General features: G+C 45.2%; 1 protein-coding gene and 1 long non-coding RNA gene across 3 annotated transcripts in view; one reads left to right on the plus strand and one right to left on the minus strand.

Moving 5' to 3' along the window:
• Positions 1 to 15151, minus strand: part of SAMD4A (sterile alpha motif domain containing 4A) — a 307746-nt gene extending 292595 nt beyond the window's left edge. For both annotated transcript variants that reach the window (XM_007527373.3, XM_007527372.3), the window contains exons 1-2: positions 15025 to 15151; positions 13040 to 13690 (exon numbers count right to left, since the gene is read on the minus strand). In XM_007527373.3, the coding sequence (XP_007527435.1) occupies positions 13040 to 13235 (196 nt within the window). In that variant the 5' untranslated portion in view covers positions 13236 to 13690; positions 15025 to 15151. The remainder of the gene's footprint in view (positions 1 to 13039; positions 13691 to 15024) is intronic.
• Positions 15152 to 15377: 226 nt separating this feature from the next.
• On the plus strand, positions 15378 to 17957 carry LOC132533440 (uncharacterized). Its single transcript, XR_009545328.1, has 2 exons — positions 15378 to 15668; positions 16182 to 17957. It is a non-coding gene; the product is annotated as an uncharacterized LOC132533440 (long non-coding RNA).
• Positions 17958 to 24994: the final 7037 nt, after the last annotated feature.

The following is a 24994-nucleotide window of genomic DNA, read 5'->3' on the forward strand; positions in this document are numbered from 1 at the left end:
CCAACTTTCTATTCAATGTTGTGGTTCACAGACCTCAGCAGGAATTTACTAGAACTGCAGGAGTTCAGCACCGTCCACCCACTTATTACACATATGTTCAATCAGCTTTTAGCTTAACCAAACCCTAAAGCAATTTGTATTCACATTAAAATTAATTGGGGGACTGGTCTAAAATGCTTTTATCTTTCCCTGTAAATTATTTTAGATCTTCTTGTTTGACGCACACACAAAAAGTATTCTACTGGAAGGGGCCAAGAGAAACTAAGTCTTAATAGTTTTGTGGATCTTTAATAGGAATGAAAATATTGGGAAAGCAAATGTGCTGTTTTCTTACCTTTAAAATATTAAAAAACAGAGGATGTCTTAGTTTGTTCCTTCTCTCATTAAAAAAAAAAAAAGAAAAGAAAATTGTTCCCCTGATGGTCCACATGTATCCTCCCCCCCTTCCTCCCTCCCTCTCTCTAACATACCCTCATCCTTCAAAGGTTTGGGAAGCCTGCCTCTATTTGGTCTGTACAGGGAATCCCCCTAAATGCAGGATTTCTTCAATGAAACTTGCACTAAAAGTACTAAATCTTTTGAGCCCTACATCAAGTGTTTCAAATATGTTCATTGTAATGGACTTGGTATACTTTTCCTACTCATTACTTCTTAGACTAACCAATCCATCCTGTTTCTTCTCTCCTCTCTTTCTCTTAATCTAGTTTTGTTCTCTCATCAGCACTACAGCATTTAGCAATGGTTTATGGTGTAATTACTATATGTTATATGCATATTTGTTGTATCTCCACAACTCAAGTGTAATAACTATTTGAAAGGAATCATCACACACATTTTCATCTTTTGACACTGTACTAGGGCATTTGGTTATTAACATATACTAAGAAACTTGGTTTCAGTTTCTTACTGGATACCTGTTGCCAGGTACTATTTTTATGGCATCACCTATTATGACTGGAAAAAAAAATTGTTATCACCAGGGCTTCAACACTCCAGGCTGATCTTCTCAGATAGAGAGAAGATGAGAGAGAGAGAGAGAGAGAGAAAGGAAGTGGGGAGAAATAGAGAAAAAGACACCACAGTACCGAAGCTTCCTTGAATGCAGTAGGGGCCAGTTGGAACCTGGGTTGCACATTTGACACAGCAAGCATACTATCCAGCTGAGCTATTTTACTGCCTACCCCTAGTAAATCAGGACAAGAAAAACTGCATCAAATTATTGATACATTTCAACCACCAAGTTGCAGATGCTACCATGATGCCATCTTGACTTCCCTGGGCAGACTACCTCATCAACAAGTCCCAGAACCCCACCTCTCCAGAGCCCTGCCTCACTAGGGTAAAAGACAGAATCCGGCTGAGGGTATGGATCGACCTGCCAATATCCATGTCCATTTGGAGAAGCAATTACAGAAGCCAGGCCTTGCATCTTCTGCACCCCAAAAAGAATTTTGGTCCATACCAGAGAGGGATAAAGAATAGGGAAGCTTCCAATGGAGAGGATGGGACATGGAACTCTGGTGGTGGGAACTGTGTGGAATTGTACCCCTGTTATCTTACAATCTTGTTAGTCATTATTAAATAGCTAATCATTTTTAAATGTTGGTATGTACTTGTAAACCATTATTAGATAACTTGTAAAAATAATACAAAAAATGTTTAATGTTTTAATGTAAAATGGGTGGTCTGGAAGTGAATAAAGCACTGGAATCTCAAGCAGGAGGTCCCAGGTTTGATCCGGCGGCAGGGTGCCTATGATGCTCTGGTTCTCTTTTTCTCTCTCTTCGTATCTTTCATATTAATAAATAAATAATCTCATTAAAAAGTAAAATGGAGACAAAACTCTAGACCTAATTTATGAGTTCCAAAGTGTGACATGCTCCTATATAAAGCAAGCTAAAGGGGTTAGGAAGAGCCCAATTCAAGCCCCTGGTCCCTGCCTGCTGGGGGGAAACTTAACACAGTGAAGCAGTGCTATACCTGTAGGGCATCTCTCTTTCCCTTTCTATCTCCCAGGGGAGGGGGAGAAGGGAAAGAGAAGGGAAGGGGAGGGAGAGGTAAAAGGGAGGGAAGGAGAGGAGGGGAGAGAGAGGGGGGAGGGGGGAAAAGGAGGGAAAGGGGAGGAGAGGAAAGGGAAGGAGAGGAGAGGGAAATGTGGATTGCTTATGCAGGTGCAAAACCTTAACAATAACCCTGGTAGAAAAAAAAACAAGCTAGTGCCCCCAAACTCCAAGCAGACACTTGGGGCACAAGTTTCAGAAGAAGACCCAAGTCTTGACAAGCTCACTGATAGAAAACCTTGCCTCCTGTTTTGAAAGTCCTAATTTCTTTTGGAGATTCTTGCCTCTGGTGGCTTTCACAGAAGCAAAACAGATAGGAAGGGATGTCTAGTTCTATATCTTGATTTAAATCAACTGGATAAACTCAGTAAGGCCTTGGAAGGAATGATTATCAGGGGGAAAAAGAAGGAACAGGTTAAAAAATTTTAAGTAGCCATTTTATAAAGAAAAAATGACTTATGTGAGCAGCTCCATGAATGAAAACTGAGGAACTGAGGTTCTTTTCAGATCAAGGAGGAACAATGTTTTCTATTTTCTAGTCTCTTTAAAATTACATTTCGGGGGTTGGGCGGTGGCGCAGTGGGTTAAGCGCATGTGACGCAAAACGCAAGGACCCGCGTCTTCCCCTCCTCTCTCCATTTCTCTCTGTCCTATCCAACAATGAACAACATCAACAATGGCAATAATAATAACCACAACGAGGCTACAACAACAAGGGCAACAAAAGGGGGGGGGGGAATAGCCTCCAGGAGCGGTGGATTCATGGTGCAGGCACTGAGCCCAGCAATAACCCTGGAGGGGAAAACAATGACATTTCTGGAGATTATACTAGGGAGTTTGTGGTTAGTTCTCTACCATTCTGACTCTCCTTTCAAACTCATTTGTTTATTTAAGCATAAACAAAACAATTTGACTGCTGTTAAATTTATCTGCCTTTTCCTTAATTTGATGAGGCCTGTTTATAACACATACTCAGCTGCTGAAGCTCTTGAGCACCACCACCACCACCACCACCCCAAAAAAAAAAAACCCAACCCTAAATCCAAGTTACTCATAACAAAGAGTAGAAATGTGTATGATCTCACTACCTGCAATCCTGAACCAAGCCAAAGAAAATCAGAACACCCCAAGCAGAAAGTACCGCTAAATAGAAAGTTCCTATGTATTTCATTCAACAAGCTGATTTCTTTGTTTTGCTTTTCTTCTTTTTTTTTGACATTCACCAACTTCAAGGGAAAAGTGCTGACAATTTACTTCGGAAAGTGGGTCAGTGAGGCATTTTTTGTTTGTTTGTTTTGTTTTGTTTTAAGATTCCATATAACAGAGTGGGAAACAAAGCTAAAATGTAGAAAATAGGGAGTAGGGCGGTGGCACAGCGGGTTAAGCAGAAGTGGCGCAAAGTGCAAGGACTGGAGTAAGGATCCCAGTTCCAGCCCCTGGCTCCCCACCTACAGGGGAGTCGATTCACAGGCGGTGATGCAGGTCTGCAGGTGTCTCTCTTTCTCTCCCCCTCTCTGTCTTCCCCATCTCTCTCTATTTCTCTCTGTCCTATCTAGCAACAATATCAATAACTACAACAATAAAAAAACAAGTGCAACAAAAGGCAAAATAAATCAATAAATAATTGTTTAAAAAAAGAAAAGAAAAATGAAGAAAGTGAAGTGTGAAGTGAAATAAAATCCTCTCTTCATAGGGTTCCAAGTCGTCTTCAGTCTTGAGAATCCTTTTATTAAATAATAATAATTTAGCTTTTGGTAGTCGGGCGGTAGCACAGTGGGTTAAGCGCATGTGGCGCAAAGCGCAAGGACCGGCGTAAGGATCCCGGTTCGAGCCCCCAGCTCCCCACCTGCAGGGGAGTTGCTTCACAGGCGGTGATGCAGATCTGCAGGTGTCTATCTTTCTCTCCCCCTCTCTGTCTTCCCCTCATCTCTCCATTTCTCTGTGTCCTATCTAACAACGATGACATCAATAACAACTGTAATAACTGCAACAACAATGAAAAACAACAAGGGCAACAAAAGGGAAAATAAACAAATAAATAAAGTTTAAAAAATAATAATAAATTAGTTTTTATCATTTAAGAAAACTACTACTCTGTTGTAGTCAGAGACTATGTTAATTCCATATCAAACCTGGGAAGCAACTCACTAGTTACTAGTACTCTGGTCCAAAAAGAAAAAGGTTTCTGGGGCTGGGCAGAGGGGCTCTTGGTTGAGCATACATGTTACTATGTATGAGGACTTGGGTTCAAGTCCCCAGTCCCCACCTGCACGGTGAAAGCTTTGATAGCTGAGAAGCAGTGCTACAGTTGTCTCTCTCTCTCTCTCTCTTATCTTCCCCTTCCCTCTGTCTCTATTCAATAAATAAATTGAGAGAAAAATTATGATATGTGAAAATGTTACACATGTACAGACTATTGTATTTTAATGTCAACTGTAAACCTTTAATCCCATAATAGGGAAATATTTTTAAAGGGGTTCTCAAAAAATAAAAAATCAATTAATTAAAAGGAAAATAAAAGGGGTTTCACAAGCTACATTTTGCCATTAAGAAAACTGAAGCTCAGAAACTAATTGACTAGCTAGATCTGGCTAACCTCAGATCCATACTCTACAACATACGCTTTCCCATGGATAAAAATAAACAACCACATGGATAGTGCCGCCTTTTCTTCTCTGTCTTAATCCATCCTACTATCTCAGTGCCTCACCCCAAGATAGCAGTGGGGACAGCAACAAAGACACCAGATGACAAAAATGAAAGCTTTCTGGGTGCCTCAGAATATAACAAACTGCAAAGCTCACTCTCCAAAACCTACACACACTTCATTTTTCTACTTCCTTTTCCTTCCCTTCTCATTCTCAGCATGCCCCTGCCTAGAAGTCCTTATCACCTCTGTAAATGTTGGTATAAATGATATAACTGGTAATCTTGCACACCCATAGGGTTCACCACTCTACACACTTTTAGCCACTCAAAATTCACTACTTCCTATAAACAAACAGGTCTTTCCATAATGCAACATGTCATAAGTGTTGCTCTGTCTGCTTGGAAGACACCTTCCTGCCTAGACCTTACATTTCATTTTACATATTGAACCAACTCCTATACATCCCTCAAAACTTAAGTCAAACATGCCCCTTTGAGAAGTCTTTCCCAATCCCCTCAGGCAACTAACTGGCTGTTAAATTCACAATACTCCCAGAAACCCTGTCCTACATTTTACTCCCATAATGCTTTAGCATTTTGCATACTGCATTAACTTATTAACTGTGAGTTAATAAGTCTTGGTCAGGATCAAGCAGTGGTGCATCTGGCAGAGCACACTTTACTAGGCACAAGGAACCAGATTCAAGCCCGGGTCCCCATCTAAACAGGGTAGCCTCACAAGTAGTGAAGGAGAGCTACAGCCTAAACTTTCTATCAATCAATCTATCTATCTATCTCACCCTCGTCTTTCAATTTCCCTCTGTCCTATCAAACAAAATAGGAAAAAAAAAAAAAGGAAGGAATAGCAGCTGGAAACAGTGGAATATATATATATAGATAGGTAGATAGATATATATAGATATATAGAGATATATATATCTATATATATCTGTTATATATATAATATATATTTATTTTCTCTTTTGTTACTCTTGTCGTTTTTCATTGTTGCTATAGTTATTGTTGTTGTTGATGTCATCATTGTTAGATAGGACAGAGAGAACTGGAGAGAAATGGGGAAGATGGGGGGGAGAAAAACAGACACCTCAAGACCTGTTTCACCACCTGTGAAGTGACTCCCCTGCAGGTGGGGAGCCAGGGGCTCAAACCGAGATCCTTACTCTGGTCCTTGTGCTTTGCACTACCTGCGCTTAACCCGCTGCACTGCCACCCAAATCCTGGAACAGTGAATTCTTTTTTTTTTTTTTTAAGATTTTATTTATTTATTAATGAGGAAGATAGGAGAGAGAAAGAACCTGACAGCACTCTGGCACATGTGCAGCCGGGGATCGAACTCAATACTTCATGCTTGAGAGTCCAAAACTTTATCACTGCACCACTTCCCAGACCACAAGGAACAGTGAATTCTTAATGCCAGCACTGAGCCCAGTGAACTCTGATGGCAATTAAATAAATAAAACATTTTTTTATTTTGCCTCCAGGGTTATTGCTGGGGCTCAGTGCCTACACTCCGAATCCACTGCCCTGGAGGCCATTTTTCCCATTTTGTTGTCCTTGTTGTTATTGTTGTCATTGCTGTTGTTGGGTAGGACAGAGGGAAATCAAGAGCATAGGGGAAGACAGAGAGAGGGAGAAAAAGATAAGACACCTGCAGACCTGCTTCACCGCTTGTGAAGTGACCCCCCCTGCAGGTGGGGTGCCGGGGCTCGAAGTGGGATGTTACGCCTGTCCTTGTGCTTCGTGCCAGGTGTGCTTAACCTAGTGCCCTACCACCTGGCCCCTTAAATTTTTTTTTAATGTTTATTTATTTATTCCCTTTTTGTTGCCCTTGTTGTTTTATTGTTGTAGTTATTATTGATGTTGTTGTTGTTGGATAAGACAGAGAGAAATGGAGAGGAGGGGGAGACAGAGAGGGGCAGAGAATGATAGACACCTGCAGACCTGCTTCACCACTTGTGAAGCGACTCCCCTGCAGGTGGGGAGCTGGGGGCTCGAACTGGGATCTTTATGCAGGTCCTTGCACTTTGCACCACGTGCACTTAACCCGCTGCACCTGACTCCCCCTAAAATGTTTTTTTTTTAATAATACATAAGTCTTGGTGGATTTGTAAATCACCACTTAGTACGCTGTTTCCATTCAAAAATATATTGCCAACTCAACTGATAAAACTATTTGCAAGCTATTTTTCTCTTGAAAATTGCAACTTCCATTTCTGCCATTTGCAGATGCCACCTTTTAGCCCCAGAACTAGTCATCTACAAAGTGAGACTGGTCAGCAATCTCAATGTTAATGGGGCTCTGGCAGAAGAACACTTCCCTAACCTATTAAGGGTTCTGGAAAAAGTCTCTACGGTACACAAAGATCATAAGGTCTAAGGAAAACTTTTTTTTATTCAGCTGACTGTGAATTGGAGGATAAACCTGTGAACCACTAGATTCCCAATAAATGTGAAGTGTGAGAAAATGAAAAGATACATCCCATGAATCTCAAATAAGACCCATTTAATGTGAAGAATTATCTCTCTGCTTCAGGTTAGTCCTAGACAAAACAGTCACGTTCATATTACTGTTACTCTATATTCTTTATAATGATCAAGCTCCAAGTATGAACTTAGTTCATTTATTGAATCTTAAAATGTCTCATCACCAAAAGAAATGTTTCTTGAATTAATGATTATGAAATAAAGTGAGATACAAGTCAATTTGGGTAGAAGAAACCTCAGTCAGCCAATGAATACATCATTCTCCAGTCTAGTTTTCTGAATGGCTAAGAACTTTACACACCAAAACAGCCTTGAGAGTTCATCAAGTGGGGGTAGGTCGGTAGCACAGCGGGTTAAGCACACATGGCGCAAAGCGCAAGGACCAGCAAAAGAATCCCAGTTCATATCTGGAACCAGAAAAGACCTAGAATTGCCAAAACAATCTTGAGAAGAAAGAACAAAACTAGAGGCATCACACTCCCAGATCTCAAATAGTATTATAGGGCCATTGTCATCAAAACTGCTTGGTACTGGAACATGAATAGACACACTGACCAGTGGAATAGAATTGAGAGCCCAGAAGTAAGCCCCCACACCTATGGACATCTAATCTTTGACAAAGGTGCCCAGACTATTCAATGGGAGAAGCAGAGTCTCTTCAACAAATGGTGTTGAAAAAAATGGGTTGAAACATGCAGAAGAATGAAACTGAACCATTATATTTCACCAAATACAAAAGTAAATTCCAAGTAGATCAAGGATTTGAATGTTAGACTACAAACTATCAAATACTTAGAGGAAAATATTGGCAAAACTCTTTTCCGCATAAATTTTAAAGACATCTTCAATGCAACGAATCCAATTACAAAGAAGACAAGCATAAACCTATGGGACTACATAAAATTAAAAAGCTTCTCCACAGCAAAAGAAACCACTACCCAAATCAAGAAACCCCTCACAGAGTGGGAGAAGATCTTTACATGCCATACATCAGACAAGAGGTTAATAACCAGAATATATAAAGAACTTGCAAATCTCAACAAGACAACACATAACCCCATCCAAAAATGGGGGGAGGACATGGACAGAATATTCACCACAGAAGAGATCCAAAAGGCCGAGAAACACATGAAAAAACGCTCCAAGTCTCTGATTGTCAGAGAAATGCAACAGTGACATATCACTTCACTCCTGTGAGAATGTCATACATAAGAAAAGGTAACAGAAGCAAATGCTGGAGAGGTTGTGGGGTCAAAGGAACCCTCCTGCTGGTCCAACCTCTGTGGAGAACAGTCTGAAGAACTCTCAGAAGGTTAGAAATGGACCTACCCTATGATCCTGCAATTCCTCTCCTGGGGTATATCCTAAGGAACCTAACACACCCATCCAAAAAGGTCTGTGTACACATATGTTCTTGGCAGCACAATTTGTAATAGCCAAAACCTGGAAGCAACCCAGGTGTCCAAGAACAGATGAGTGGCTGAGCAAGCTGTGTGTGTATGTATATATATATATATATATATATATATATATATATATATATACACACACACACACACACACATACACAAGGGAATATATATATATATATATATATATATACACACACACACACACACACACACATACACAAGGGAATATTATTCAGCTATTAAAAAAATGGTGACTTCACCGTTTTCAGCCAATCTTGGATGGACCTTGAAAAATTCATGTTAAGTAAAATAAGCCAGAAACAGAAGGATGAATATGGGATGCTCTCACTCTCAGGCAGAAGTTGAAAAACAAGATCAGAAAAGAAAATGCAAGTAGAATCTGAACTGTAATTGGCGTATTGCACCAAAGTAAAAGACTCTGGGGTGGGTGGGTGGGGAGAATACAGATGACAAAGGACCTAGTGGGGGTTGTATTGTTATATGGAAAACTGGGAAATGTTATGCAAGTACAAACTATTGTATTTACTGTTGAATGTAAAACATTAATTTCCCAATAAAGAAATTTAAAAAAATAAAGAATCCCGGTTCAATCCCCCGGCTCCTCACCTGCAGGGGTGTCGCTTCATGAGTGGTGAAGCAGGTCTGCAGGTGTCTATCTTTCTCTCCCCTCTCTGTCTTCCCCTCCTCTCTCCATTTCTGTCTGTCCTATGCAACAACAATGACATCAATAACAACAATACACACAACAATGATAAAACAACAAGGGTAACAAAAGGGGAAAAAATAGCCTCCAGGAGCAGTGGAACTTGGTGCAGGCACCGAGCCCCAGCAATAACCCTGGAGGCAAAAAAAAAAAAAAAAGTTCATTAAGTGTCAAAGTTTCCCAAAGTATAATCAAAGAAAGTATACTTTTGGGACCAGGTGATGGTGTACCTGGTTAAGTACATACATTATAGCATTTGAGGAGGACCCAGGTTCAAGGCCCCGGTCCCCACCTGCAGGAGTAATCTTCACAAACTGTGAAGTAGTGCTGCAGGTGTCTCTCCTACCTTTCCCCTTTTATCTCCCCTTTTCCTCTCAATTTCTGTTTCTATCCCAAGAGAGAGAAAAAGAATAATTACAAAAAAATGTGTCATTTTTTGATACTTCACTTCCATTAATGGCAAAATAGCAATTATGGATTCATGTTCTTACAGAAGAATGCCTACAAGGTCAACACAGTTTTCTTACCCTAACATTCCCAAACCTTCAAAATGTTTGCTTCCAACTGTTGTACCTTAAATTACAACTTGTCTCTTTCCTGTCTAAGGTCACACTCTTCACTGCTTGTTACAACAACTCTCCACCTCTTTCTCAGGGTACAACCCCTACAATGCCACGTACTATTTTTCAAATTAAAGAAAATGTTAAGATTTTGGTCTATAGTAAGAGTACATTTTCAGTGAGTGTCTAGGCCATCCCCCCCCCCACCACCACTACCACTTTTTACTCCATTCTAGTTGCTGATTGGGCAGTTTTGCCCTGTTTCTGGTTCTTGGCTAGGCTCCAGTTTCAAGCTAGGAAAAGAGAAGGACTCTAGACTCAGGTAAGCTATGACAAATCCCAATGTCCTTTATAACACTTGTACTGCAGAAGCAAACCAGACCATCACACCATGTCCCTAATGAACTTCTCTCTGTCCTGGCTTCACAACAAGACAAGAGCAAAGGTTCCTGAGAAAGCAAAAGATCCGGGTAGAAAGATTTATCCAGAAACTGGAACCACCTTACATAATGGTTCTATATTTCATTTATCTACAGAATTCAGCAGCATGAACAGGTAGGCCTTTTATACATTTAAGTATAGCCAAAGATGTTTTTGATGGGGGAGAAAAATCACCAAGTGACTTTTTAAAATTTTTATTTATTTATTCCCTTTCTCTGTCCTTGTTGTTCTATTGTTGTAGTTATTGTTGCTGTTGTTGGATAGGACAGAGAGAAATGGGGAGATGAGGGAAAGACAGAGAGGGGGAGAGAAAGACAGACACCTGCAGACCTGCTTACCACTCATGAAGGAACTCCTCTGCAGGTGGGGAGCGGGGGGGGGGGGGGGGCTTGAACCCAGATCCTTACAGCGGTCCTTGCGCTTTGCATTACCTGCGCTTAACCCACTGTGCTACTACCCAGCTCCCACCAAATCACTTTTTAAAACTCACAGAAAGCTCAGGACCCACCCCCCCCACCTTAGTTTATTAAACTACATGATTTTTTTTTTTGCCTCCAGAGTTATTGCTGGGGCTCAGTGCCTACACTCTAAATCCAGTGCTCCTAGAGGCCATTTTCCCATTTTGTTGCCCTTGTTGTAGTTGTTATTATTATTGTTGTAATAGCTGTTGTTGTTGTTATTAGGTAGGACAGAGAGAAATGGAGAGGGGAGGGGAAGACAGAGCAGGGAGAAGATAGACCCCTGCAGACCTGCTTCACTGTTTGCAAAGTGCCACATCCCTTGCAGGTGGGGAGCTGAGGGCTCGAATTACGGCCCTTGCACTTTGTGCCATGTTCACTTAACCCACTGCCCAGCCCCCTTAAAAATCATAAAAACTATATGATTTTTAAACTAAACTTCTTTATAATTCCAAACACTTCACCTACACTGAGTGCTGCTGTACTAGGAAAAGCTTTCTCCTTTACTCAAAAGTGGGATAGGCTGCTCTAACATGTGAGTGACCTCGAGGTTGGTAATCATAACTTTATAACGTAAATGCAGGGCATCAAGCATTCAAAATCAATTACTGAGCCTTCAAAGTACTTAAATCTTTTGTTTTCTGGAAAGGATATTGCTTAAGTTTATATAACAGTGTTTGTCAGGCCTGAGAAAGCAAGCAGGGGAACCAGGCTAGCCTGTTTCATTAAAGAGGAAAGAGAAGTAGAGTGGGTCATTGGTTATCCTAGTTACATTTCACGACAAGGGCTGGCCTTCAGCTATTTATAAATGTGGAACTGAAGGAAAGGGGGCCCTGAGTACGGAGGTATGGGCAGCCAGGCTCAGGTTGAATCCCAGGCTGAATCTCAGGCCTGCCTGCAGGCTCTCCCTCAGTATGGCCCTTCATACTTGGCAGCACCAGATCCTTTGGGTGCAGTTTTGTCTGGTCAGGAAAAGGAATGTGAGGATTTCCAGCAGTCACTTCCAGCCTGTGATTCTATATATGGAAACATCCCATCCTGGTGCTTTCAGCATCATGAGCACTACCCCAGGGAGGAGTGTGAAAGAGACCAGCTTTGCTTCTCTGCTCCCTGACCAGCACACTCAATACAGTGTCTCCCCTGACCCTGCTGGTCTGGCCTGAGCCCACTATCCAATGACAGCCCAGACCTCTGCTGAGTGTTGCACACTGGTGGCTCTAACATAGAGCAGCTGGAGGAGGACCCTGCATTCTTGTCTCTGTGTAAACACTAGTGGCTCTGTTCACCCTCCTGCTGCAGCACCAGCTCAAGAATTTCCCCTTTCCAAAATTACAACCATCAGACCTTTCCCCCATCCCCTCCCCGCCCCCACCAACCCAGGATATAATTTCAGTCTGTCGCCACCCATGCTGGCAGATAGCAAACTGCTGAACCTGCCGGCTTTGTATGCATTCACTTTCTAGGCGAGGTGAGGCATCTGTCCATGCTAGCTAGCTAGCAGCAGAGTAGGAGGAAACAATTCCTGCTGTATTCAGTAAAGTTTCCTAATAAAAAGCTTTAAGGCCCCTGGTTCATGCCTGCTCTCCAGGACACCCTTTCTAGCATGATCCACATCAATATGGAACACATCCCCATAGCCAAGTACAACCGCGTAGTATACGAACCACAATACATTTTAATAGTCTGTAGCGTCACCTACATTTTATTCCAGCTCTAAAACTGGATGCGGGAGGGAGGGCAAACCACAAAACTGAAGTTTTTGTTGTTGTTGTTGTTTTTGGTATGTATTCCTCATACAATTTATCAAAGCTTGGGTTTCTGAAGGGTAGACCTGGGCTGCTTCGGGTGTTGCCGAAAGCCAAAGAGCCACGTTGACCAAAAGAAGCGGGGAGGGGGCCGGTGGGAAGCCCAGAAAAATCCAGACTCTACGTGACCTGACTTACTTATTTCCCAGGAAACCGCATGAGAGAAAAATCAATCATTCATGCTGCCGTAGTCACCATACAGAACCGACTGGGTCAGACTGCAGTGGGCAAAACCCCCAAAGCGGTCAACTGAGGCAGGTGGACCGCTCGAGTGGATATGGGGGCGAGGACAAGGGGAGGCGGGAACCCGGGGGCCTAGGGTCCACGCACTCAGATCCCAGCAGAGCAGCGGCCGGGTGCAGAGCCCAGGTTAGAGCACGGGAAGCAGGAGCTGGGGCAGAGAGGGGGCCAGTGGCCTGACTTACCCGGGCTGTTGGCCTCTCCTTCCAGAACGTGCAGTTCGGCGCAGTCGGCCAGCGAGTGCTCCAGGCAGAGCTGGAGGAAGCGGGCCTGGGTCTGGCTCACGCGCTTGAGCAACGACAGCAGCGCAACAGTCTGCTCGCACTCGTTCCAGCCCTTAAACCAGCCCGCCAGCACCCCGACCTGGTCGCGAAACATCATGGTTAGGGGGCAGCCCTCAGTCTACAGATCACCCCCTGGGCGCCCCAGTCTTGCCCCGCCCGCCTCCAAAGTTTGGAGCTGCAGCCCCGAGGCCACCGGAGACGCGGTCCCGATTCCAAGGTGGATCTGGTGCCCGGGCGCTTGCAGGTACTGCCTCGGTTCCTGCCTCCCTCGTCTGGTTTCTGTGACGTTCCGGTGGTTCTGGCTGATTTCCCCAGAGATGATGACAGACAGTGGCACCGAAATGTTTCTTTTTTTATAATGATGATGATGATGATGATGATGATGATTTTTTTAAAATTCCCCACAAGACACACAAACTGAATGCAGAAGCTCTTTCCTTTCCCGCCCCTTCTCGCAGCTTCGGGATGGTTATTTCCGGCGTCCAGGGGTCTCTCCCCTGCTGGGCGGCAGCTCGGACCCTTCACACCCGCTTTCCCGAGCTGCGATCACAACTGGAAGGAGAGAAAGGGCTGCAGTGAGACCTCCGCCAGCGAGGGAGCGCGCCCGAGAAACCAGTGCATCATAGGGGGCGGGGGGGGGGGAGGCTAGAGGACGCCCCGCGGAAGGATCGGTCTCCCCCAAATTCCTGCAGCCCACTCCGCACTCGGGATGCGGGAGATGAGCTATTCCTGTTCTGGGAATGACGAGAAGCCTCCTTTCCAGGTTCGGTTTGGAGACCCCACAGCTTCCTGTTGCTGCAGCGGGCGGCGAACGGCTGGTGCTCCCCATAGGCCCCGCCCGGGGTGGCCTCCGGGCTGTGCCTGCAAACCCTTCACCAGCAACAGATCCTCCTCGTGCAGAAAACTTGCTAAGCGGCTGCGAGGGGGGAGCGGGGTGGGGGGTGGGGGGCTAATGCAAAGCAGAGGCGGAGACAACGGCAACGCAAGTTCCTTTCTCCTCCTCCCCCTCCTTCACCACCGCCGACACCACCACCTTCTCCTCTTCCTCCTCCTCCTCCCAGAGAAGCAGCCGAGCGGCTGCAGCTCCATCTACAGCAACAGCCAGCATCTCCACCGCCAGGAGCCCCTCCGGATTTAGGCCGTGAGCAGCCGCGGCAGCAGCTCGAGACAAAAATAAACTCTCCCCCACCCAAAACTCGGCTCCCAGCGGGCGGGGGTGCAGGCAAAGCCCCGGCTCCCCCGCGCCACCCCAGCCCACCCGGGAGGTCTCTGAGGGCCTGCTGCGGCCGGAGCTCGGGAAGTGGGTGCATGTGTGCAAGTGCGTGTGGGGGAGTATGTGTGAACGTGTGTGACTGAGTGTGAGCGTGTGTGTTTGTGTGACTGAGTGTGAACGTGTGTGTGTGTGTGTGTGTGTGTGTGTGTATGAGATCGTGTGTGTCTTCGCGCGTGTAAGCTTCAGGCATTCTACCCCCCACCCCACGCGGCCGCCTACAGGCAGTCAGTCCGGCCCAGCACCTCGCCCGCGCGCCCCCAAACCCAGGCGGCCTGGACCCCGGGGCGCACGCCGCGCGGGGACAGCCCAGACCTCAGCACCGCCGCCCCCGCGAGTAGGGCGGCTCCTCGGGGACTGCGGCTCCGCGCCTCCGGCACACGCCCCCCAATGACAGCCAAAAAGAAAGTTGGGCTGCGGGGGCTCCCCGAATTCCTCTCCCAGCCGGGATGGCGCGGGCGTAGGAGCCGAGTCCGATGGCTCAGCCCTAGACGGGAGCTCCGCTCGCAGCACCCCCGCTTCCCGCCTCCCACAACTTCTCGAGAGAGGGAAGTCCCTCGAGGACAGCCGGGACCCACGACTCTCCCGCCGGCGGTGGAAGGAAGGGGGCGCTCACCTCGGCGCGGCTCATCCCGGCGGCTCGGGGTCCCCCCTTCGGGTCCGGAGCCGCGGCGGCTCTCAGCGAGGCTGGGGGCGCCCGGAGCGCGGGCCGCGGGCCATGCCGTCCGGGCGGGCGGCGCGGGGAGAGTGCGGTGCCGCGAGTCGGGGTGGCCGCCGCCGCCGCTGCTGCTGCCTCCGGTGTCGGCTCGCAGAGGACTAACCGCCCGAGCCGGAGCTCCCCACATGCTACTGATTAACATACACCATTACATCATGGGCTTGGCAGGAGCGCCCGCGCGGGAGGGAGAGGAGCCCGGGCGGCGGCGGAGGCGCGAGGGGGGGAGTCGGGGGAGGATCCCCGGGCCGGGCCGGGCCGGGCCGGCGGCGGGGGCTGGGGCCGGATTCCACCGAGGGGACCGGAGGGGAGGGGGCGCGGAGAGGGAGGAGCCGAGTGGCGCAGAGGGTCGGGCTGCAGGAGCTGCGGGGCAGATGGAAGAAGTTTGGGGAAGGGGCGGGTCCGAGTGCATTCCTCGCCGGCCCGCGTGTCCTGAAGGCCGGGACGTTGGAGCCGGAGCGGCGTCGGTGCTGCCCCCGGCTGCTTGTCCTTGGGAGTGTGGCTCGCGGATCTGGGTGACCCCTCGGTCAGGCTGGGACCTAGGGGTGAGAAAGCGTTTTTGGGAGAATGGCGGAGATGTGGGGCGAAAACGGGTGCCTTGAGTCGTGGGCCTCTAGAACCAAGGGGCGGCCCGCAAATCTGGACACGGATGGCCTCGGGGCTCGGTTCGGTTCTGGTTGGAGGAGCGGGACAAGTAACGCTATAGATCACACCGCAGCTTTGTCAGGCCCTGGGTGCCCTTTGCTCCGGGGCTCGCAGCCCGCCCCTCGCCCCTCTCTGCCCTCGGCGTAACCCCTGGTGCCAAGGTCTGGGGCGGCTGTGAGCTGCGGCCGCTGGCCTGGAGGAAAGAGGCGGCGCCCTGGGCGGCGGGGAGGCCACCCGTCGGTACGTGGTCCGAGTCGCCCGACTGGGCTCGCTTTACTTGGATCTGGATGTGCGAGGCCCAGGCCAAGGCTCGCCGAGTGGGCCCAGGAGGTGCCCCAATCGTACAGAAGGTAGAAGAGGGGGAATTTTTTAAAAATACCCTAAACTCTAAAATTTTTGGCCCTTCTAACAAGACTTGAATGTTGGCAAGTGGACTTGGTCACCTAACACTGAGCCCTCGAACATGCTTTTCCAACTCGAGACTTGGTTTATAAGGTGTGTGCTTCTGAAATATCTGTGAAACACCTTTCGTACACCCAGCCTCTTTCTCTACTCTTGCTAAGACAGCTTTTTTTTTTTTTTTGAAGGTTAGGTATCTGAGAGATTATTCCACTAATTAACACTTTCTTCTTTCAACTTCAGCATATGTCCCTGGAATTGCTGTCCTTTTACCCACCCCTCTGTCCCTAAACCTAGTTTCTGCACCTGTTTAGTTCGTGTCAGACAGATGACAGCACCTAACCATCTGTTGGGGTATTGAGAGGGCGTGCGGAGCTGCAAACGTGGGTGTTGCCATTAAAATAGAGTATGTGAATATTTTCTTAAAGCTCATAATTAACCAGCCGGGAAAATAATCTACATGACTTTGCATTTGCCCTGTTTAGAAAATAGTTCTAGAGTGGTCCGGGAGGTGGTGCAGTGATGAGGCTTTGGACTCTCAAGCATGAGGTCCTGAGTTCGATCCCTGGCAGCACATGTGCCAGAGTGATGTCTGGTTCTTTCTCTCTCCTCCTATCTTCTCATGAATAAATAAAATCTTTAAAAAGAAAGAAAGAAAGGAAGAAAGAAAGAAATAGTTCTAGAGTCAATGTTTTGTTTTATTATAATACAGGTTAAAAGAAAAAAAAAATGCTTGACATGTCATTTTCTCCAAGACAGTACCATCAATTAACAATTCCTTAGTCATAGCTTCTATCAGAAGTATAAATTCCCCACCTGAAGATTTTGGAAAGAAATCAACAGTAACGTTTTTAAGAATGTGAGAGAAACATCATTTTTTTTTTTTAACTTATTTGTCACCTAAAAATGACTAGACTTAAAAACAAAAACAAGCCTTGAGGCAAATCTTCAGATATGCCAAGATTTCTCAACCTGAAAAAATACTGCCATCTACTGGAAGAGTTTAGTCCTTACTGTCATCTGCACTAGAGATAGTAGCAAATTTTTGAGAGTATCTTTAAGGTTAATATTATTATTTTAATATTTTGGGCAGAGCACTGATCAGCATTGACTTATTATGATGCTGGATTTTGAATCTAGAATCTCTGGTATTTGAGGCATGACAGTCTATTGTGTAATCAGCTATGCTATCTCCTCAGCCTGAAGTATTTATGAAATACAAAAATGGGCATAACATAAGTTACCAGTACCCCTTGCTTTTGTGAATTAATAATACTTGTTATTTTCTTTTTCCTCTGTGCCTTTGCCTTGATTGGAAAGGGAATGGAGGGCTGGAGAGACAGGATGAGGGTTATGCAAGAGACTTTTTTTTTCTGCCTCCAGGGTTATCGCTTGGGCTGAGGGCCTGCACTAAGAATCCACTGCTCCTGGAGGCCGTTTTTACCATTTTTTTGCCCTTGTTATTTATTGTTATTATTATTGTTGTTGTTGGATAGGACAGAGAGAAATCAAGAGGGTGGGAAGACAGAGAAGGGGAGAGAAAGACACCTGTAGATCTGCTTTACCGTTTGTGAAGCAACCCCCCTGCAGGTGAGGAGTTGGGGGCTGGAACCAGAATGCTTATGTAGGTCCTTAGGCTTTGTGCCATGTGCACTTAACCCACTGCACTACCGCCCGACCCCCCCAAGAGACTTTTATGCCTGAGGCTCTGATATCGTATAAGTTCAAACCCCCACATCATAAGCCAAGCTGTGAAGTGCTCTATAAAAGAGAGAGAGAAATAAAGGAAGTGAAGATAAAATCATAAAATCAGGAGGTCAGGCGGTAGCACAGCGGGTTAAAGGTACATGTCGCAAAGAGCAAGGATCGGCGTAAGGATCCTGGTTCAAGCCCCTGGCTCCCACCTGCAGGGGAGTCGCTTCACAGGCAGTGAAGCAGGTCTGCAGGTGTCTATCTTTCTCTCCCCTTCTCTGTCTTCCCCTCCTCTCTCCATTTCTCTCTGTCCTATCCAATAACGAATGACATCAACAACAATAATAACCACAACAAGGCTACAACAACAAGGGCAACAAAAGGGGGAAAAATTGGCCTCCAGGAGCAGTGGATTCATGGTGCAGGCACTGAGTCCCAGCAATAACCCTGGAGGCAAAAAGAAAATCATAAAATCATTGCCATTCTGGGAGTATGAATCAGCCTGTTAATGCCCATGTTCGGCTGAGAAGCAATTACAGAAGCCAGACCTTCCACCTTCTGTACCCCATAATGACCCTGGGTCCATACTCCCAGAGGGATAAAGAATAGGAAAGCTATCAGGGGAGGGGATGGGATATGGAGTTCTGGTGGTGGGAATTGTGTGGCATTGTCCCCCTCTTATCCTATGGTCTTGTCAGTATTTCCATTTTATAAATAAAAATTATTTTTTAAAAAATCATTGTCATTGCTTCAGGATCCCTCTCAAAAAGTCCAAACAGGAAGGAAAGTTGATACTCAGCTAAATATGTATGTTCCTATTAAATATGATTTTTTTTGTTTTGCTCTGCAAGCCAGTACCTAATTATGATTTTGGTTTTGGTGATGTTTTGTTTTATACTTATACCTTAGTATACTTTACAGTAATGATGCTTTAACTTCAGTAGGCTAGATTCCTAAAAGTGAGATTACTATCTTAAAGAATATGCTTTGTATAAATACAAGAATACTAATTTAAACATTGTCTTATAATAGCAAAATACTAGAATACCTATCTGTAGAGGAACAAATAAATCATTAACACTACCTGCTATAAATCTTATAAATCTATTTTAAGTAAATTATACTTGGAAAAATATATCAGAAATCTGATGACTTTATGGATGGATAGATGGGTATATAGGTAACTTTATATATGATAAAACAAATATGACAAAATGCTAATTATAGAATCTGGATGGTTCATTGTTCAATTCTTCCAGCTTCTCCATATGTTTGATCTTTATGTTAAATTGTTGGGAATAAAAGAACACAGAGAATTAAAACATGAACTTGAAGAAAAAAAAAAGTAGCCAAACTGTCTCTAAGACTTTGTGAGAACTATGGTGGCCAGGGGAGAGGTGCAGAATTTTGGTAGTGAGTGTGGTATGGAACTATTCCCCTGTAACTTTACAGCCTTGTAAACCATTATTAAATCACCAATAAAAAATTATATTTTAAGCACAGCTATATACAAGATACTGGGTACTGTACAGCAAACCCTAACAAAAGGACTTTTCAAAGTTAACCCAATTACCAAATAATGTGATGATAACATTAACTATCGATTGTCTTTTTGAACCCTAAGACAGCAGGAACCTCACATCTCCACTATAGAGCCTCTACTTCCCCCAGTCCTGGAACCCTTGGATAGGGCCCACTTTCCCGTATGCCTCTCCCAATCTATATAAAATAATATTGCATCTGCCAATCACAACGTAACCAACACAATGATTGCCACCTCAACATGCTTCACTTCAGACTGTGTCCAGAGACTTCACATGTGGAATGACAACCCTTCAGCTTCATTACTCGGGTGAGACCTTTCCTTTCATAGTATACTCTAATTCCATCTCAGGTGGTTCACTTTCTAACAAAGTCCCAAAACCTAGATATACACCAGTTTCTGTGAGAGAGAGCATATGTTCACACGTATCCGTAAACTACTGCAAAATATATATCTGAAAGCAGAAGTCCACTAGAGTTTGCAGTGAGTACCCCCCTAACACTTCCTCTCCACTATTCCAAGCTTTGGGTCCATGATTGCTCAACAATTTGTTTGGCTTCGTATGTTAACTCTCTTTTCAGTCACCAGGTTCCAGATGTCATCAGGATGCTGGCCAGGCTTCCCTAGACTGAAGACCCCACCAATGTGTCCTGGAGCTCCGCTTCCCCAGAGACCCATCCTACTAGGGAAAGAGAGAGGCAGACTGGGAGTATGGACTGATCAGTCAACGCCCATGTTCAGCGGCGAAGCAATTACAGAAGCCAGACCTTCTACCTTCTGCAACCCACAAGGACCCTGGGTCCATGCTCCCAGAGGGATAGAGAATGGGAAAGCTATCAGTGGAGGGGGTGGGATATGGAGATTGGGTGGTGGGAATTGTACCCCTCCTACCCTATGGTTTTGTTAATTAATCCTTTCTTAAATAAAAAATAAAAAAATATATTTTTTAAAAAGATAAGTCAAATGTATAGCGTTACTCTGGAAATGTAATGTTTGTGTTTGTTTTCCCAGAGCACTAATAAGCTCTCGCTTATGGTGGTCCTGAGGATTAAACCTGGGACCTTTCAGAGACACCAGGCTCCAATACTCAGATGAGACCTTACCTAGCTCATGGGATTCCTTAGTTCCCTTTCAAATGGTGCAATTCCTAACAAAGTTACAGAACCTAGATATAGACCAGGGCCCACGAGATAGGGCACATGTGCACAAGTATCCATAAATTGGGGGGGAATATATAAAGCACAAGTATGCAATAGTCTACAGTGGAGCAAGCAAATAGAAAGCCCTAAAAAAACACACCATAAAGTACTCAATCAAATATTTTCTACTTAGACCTATATACTTTCCTCACCTACTTCCCATCTCACTTCCCTCAATCATACTAAGTTTAACCGTGTCAGATAAAATAAGGACTACAGGGAGTCAGGTGGTAGCTCAGCGGGTTAAGCGCACGTGGTGCAAAGCGCAAGGACAGCATGAGGATCCCGGTTCAAGCCCCCGGCTCCCCACCTGCAGGGGAGTCACTTCACAGGAAGTGAAGTAGGTCTGCATGTGTCTATCTTTCTCTCTCTCTGTCTTCCCCATCTCTCTCCATTTCTCTCTGTCCTATCCAACAACAAGGACATCAATAACAACAACAATAATACCTACAACAATAAAAAAAAACAAGGGCAACAAAAGGGAATAAATAAATATTGAAAAAATTTTTTTTAAAAAAAAGGACTACAAAAGCTGAAAAGAACAAGAGACCAGCACACTTTGATGATGATGGCCCTTTTTGGCCACTACCAGGCCACCCCATCATCCAGGGTCCTAGCCAGGGAATCCTGGGATTCCCAAATAGATGCAATGGGCCTAGACCTCTAACAGATCCGTCTCTCCTCCATCACTGGTCATCTCCATCAGGAACAATATCATAAACCCTCTTGTGGACCTCTACAGGATCTTGCCCTCAGTGTGGAACAACAATGGCAGAAACTGCCCTATTCCCAAAGGGAGGCTGGGTCTTCATACTCTGCTACTGGAAGAAGATTGGTCCTGAAATGAGTGCAGCCTAGAATGTTTCTAGCTATGACTATGTAATGTCAATTTAGATCAACAGCGTTGCAGAGGTTATACAGGCTCCTCCATTAAATATGAATAGACATGGGCCCTAGGTCATATTTGTTGGGTAGTTGCCACCTCCCCCTGGCTTCTTCTTATCCATATGCCTATATAGGGATTTACTGATCCAAAGGTTTGGTCTATTTACATAAATCACTTTTACATAAAGCACTCCAGGGCATTGGTGGTTCAGTTATAGGATTCTCGCCTGTTCCGCCCCCTCCTTGTCACACTCTGATTTTCACCAGTCACTTTTCTCTCCACCCTCTCTATATCACATCCTGTTTCCACCCTACTTGGAGAGTATAAAAACAGCTGCTCTTCTGATTAAAGACACTTGGAAATTGCTTTCCGGCTCCGAGAGTTCCAGAGTGTATCTCCTGCGGAAGTTGGTGCAGCACGAGTTCCTGATCCCTCTCCCACACAGCAGCCTAGATCAGCTCCAGTTGAGTTCTCTCCAACCCAGAGAGCACTAGCTCGGGAAGAAGTACCCTCAGGCTATCCCGGCACATATTGATAGGGTTTACTAGTAACGGTATTTATATACTTCTCCCATATTTGGGAGCTACTACTCTCTGCCCTGATTCAGCTTTCTAGTCCTGTTCTCAACTCTGACACCATCTTCCCAGAAAATACTTTTAGCCCACCTGTATGTTAGCTGTCAGGCTCAGGAAAAAATTAGTAAATTCATGGGCACCTTGGAATATACCTAAAATATACTTTCTAGCCTCTTACAACATGAAGACCCAAAATTTCATTTGCTGTATTCTTACCTTTAGGTTTCTGATTATTAAACAATTTGTTCTGCTTTATATCCTGACACTCGGTCTCCAAGTTGCAGGTGCTACCATGATGCCAACCTGATCTCCCTGGACAGACAGCCTCACCACTGTGTCCTGGAACCCCCACCTCCTAGATCCCTACCCCACTAGGGAAAGATAGAAACGGGATGGGGGTATGGATCAACCTGTCAACGCCTATGTTCAACAGAGAAACAATTACAGATGCCAGACCTCCAACTTTCTGTGCCCCATAAAGACCACTGGCCCATACTCCCAGAGGAATAAAGAATAGGGAACCTGGGGGTCGGGCGGTGGTGCAGTGGGTTAAGTGCATGTGGCGCAAAGCACAAGGACCGGCATAAGGATCCCGGTTCGAGACCCCGGCTCCCCACCTGCAGGGGAGTCGCTTCACAGGCAGTGAAGCAGGTCTGCAGGTGTTTATCTTTCTCTGCCCTTCTCTGTCTTCCCTCCTCTCTCCATTTCTCTCTGTCCTATCCAACAATGAACAACATCAACAATGGTAATAACAATAACCACAACAAGGCTACAACAACAAGGGCAACAAAGGGGGGGAAATGGCCTCCAGGAGCGGTGGATTGATGGTGCAGGCACCAAGCCCAGCAATAACCCTGGAGAAAAAAAAAAGAATAGGGAACCTTCCAATGGATGGGATGGGAGATGGCACTCTGGTAGTGGGAATTGTATGGGATTATACCCCTCTTATCCCACAATCTTGTCAATCATTGTTAAATCACAAAAAAAGTAAATTATTCTGCATGTTTATCATTTTTTAATTGTATTATATTTATGTTAGATACAGAAAAATTGAGGGAATTAGGAGATAGAGAGGGAGAGAAAAAGAGATACAGTGGCACTGCTTCACTGCTTGTGAAGCTTCCCCCTGCAAGCTGGGATCTGGGGGCCCAGATCCTTGCACATTGTAATGTACATGTTCTACAAGGTGTGTCACTGCCTAGCTCCTTGGATTGCTTTATTATTATTATTATTATTGATTTAATTATGATTCACAAGTTTGTTGGATAAGAGAGGTACAATTCCACATAATTCCCACTACCAGAGTTCTGCATTCCATCCCCTTTGTTGGAGGCTTTCCTATTTAATCAGTCTGGGAGTATGGACCCAGGATCATTACAGGGTACAAAAGTGGAAGATCTGACTTCTGTAATTGCTTCTTTACTGGGCATGGGTGTTAGCAAGTCGATCCATACTCGCAGCTTGTTTCTATCTTTTCCTAGTGGGGCAGGACCTTGGAGAGGTGGAGTTCCAGGACACACTGGGTGAGGTTGTCTGCCCAGGTCATTTACATTGACATCATGGTAGCATTTGCAACTTGGTGGCTGAAAAGCACTAAGACATATAGCAGAACAAATTGTTTAAAAAAGAAGAAAAGAGCAGATGAGATTTGGGGCCTCCATTTTGAAAATACAAGTCTATCTTTTTATTTATTTGTTTGTTTATTTTGATATTTATTTCCTTTTGTTGCCCTTGTTGTTTCGCTGTTGTAGTTATTGTTGTTGATGTTGTTATTGGATAGGACAGAGAAATGGAGAGAGGAAGGGAAGACAGAGAGAAGGAGAGAAAGATAGAGACACCTGCAGACCTGTTTCACTGCCTGTGAAGCGACTACCCTACAGGTGGGGAGCCGGGGGCTCGAACCAGGATTCTTATGCTGGTCCTTGCGCTTTGCACCACATGTGCTTAACCCGCTGCACTACTGTCTGACTCCCAGAAATCTATTTTTGCTGTATTCCAAGGGGACCATGATTTATTATTTTTATCTGAGCCCAACAGCTAACATGCTGGTAGGTTAAAGGTATTTCTAGGGAGACAGTGTCAAGAGTTGGAAATAAGACTAGAAAGCTGGGTAAGGGCAGAAGTTATCTCCCAAATATGGGAAAAGTATGTAAATAGCATTAACAGTAAACTCCATCTGTCTAATTTGGGGCCTATATTAAGCAAAGGAGCCTGTGTAACCTTGTATCCCTGTAGGTCTGAGCTCACATTCCATGGTCATAACTAGAAACATTCTAGGCTGCACTCATTTCAGGACCAATCTTCTTCCAGTAGCAGAGTATGAAGACTCAGCCTCCCTTTGGGAATAGGGCAGTCCCTATCACTGTTCCACACTGAGGGCAAGGTCCTGTAAAGGCCCATAAGAGAGTTTATGATGTTGTTCCTGATGGAGATGACCAGTGACAGTGGAGAGAGGGACTTGTTAATGGTCTAGTCCCATCACATCTATGTGGGAATCCCAGGATTCCCTGACTAGGACCCCTGATGATGGGTTGGCCTGGTAATGGAGAGACATTATAGAAGTATGGTAGTCTCTACTTTAATGATGATTCTTTATTCACTACCAGGCACCCCATCATCTCGGGCCCTAGTCATGGAGTCCTGGGATTCACACAGAGACATGTTGGGCCTAGACCTCTAACAGATCACTAGTGTCGCTGGCCATCTCCATCAGGAACAACATAATGGACCCCTCTGTGGGCCCTTATTGGGCCTGGCCCTCAATGTGAATCAACAATGGTAGGGAATGTTCCATTCTCCAAAGGGAAGTTGGATAGCATACTCTGCCTATCACCCAAAGAGGATGGGTCCTGAAATTGGCACAGCCTGGAATGTTCCTAGCCATAACCACAGAATGTGAGCTCAGATATACAGGGATGCAGAGGTTACATAG

This window comes from Erinaceus europaeus, chromosome 16 (assembly GCF_950295315.1).
Source record: "Erinaceus europaeus chromosome 16, mEriEur2.1, whole genome shotgun sequence".
In the NCBI taxonomy this organism is placed as follows: domain Eukaryota; kingdom Metazoa; phylum Chordata; class Mammalia; order Eulipotyphla; family Erinaceidae; genus Erinaceus; species Erinaceus europaeus.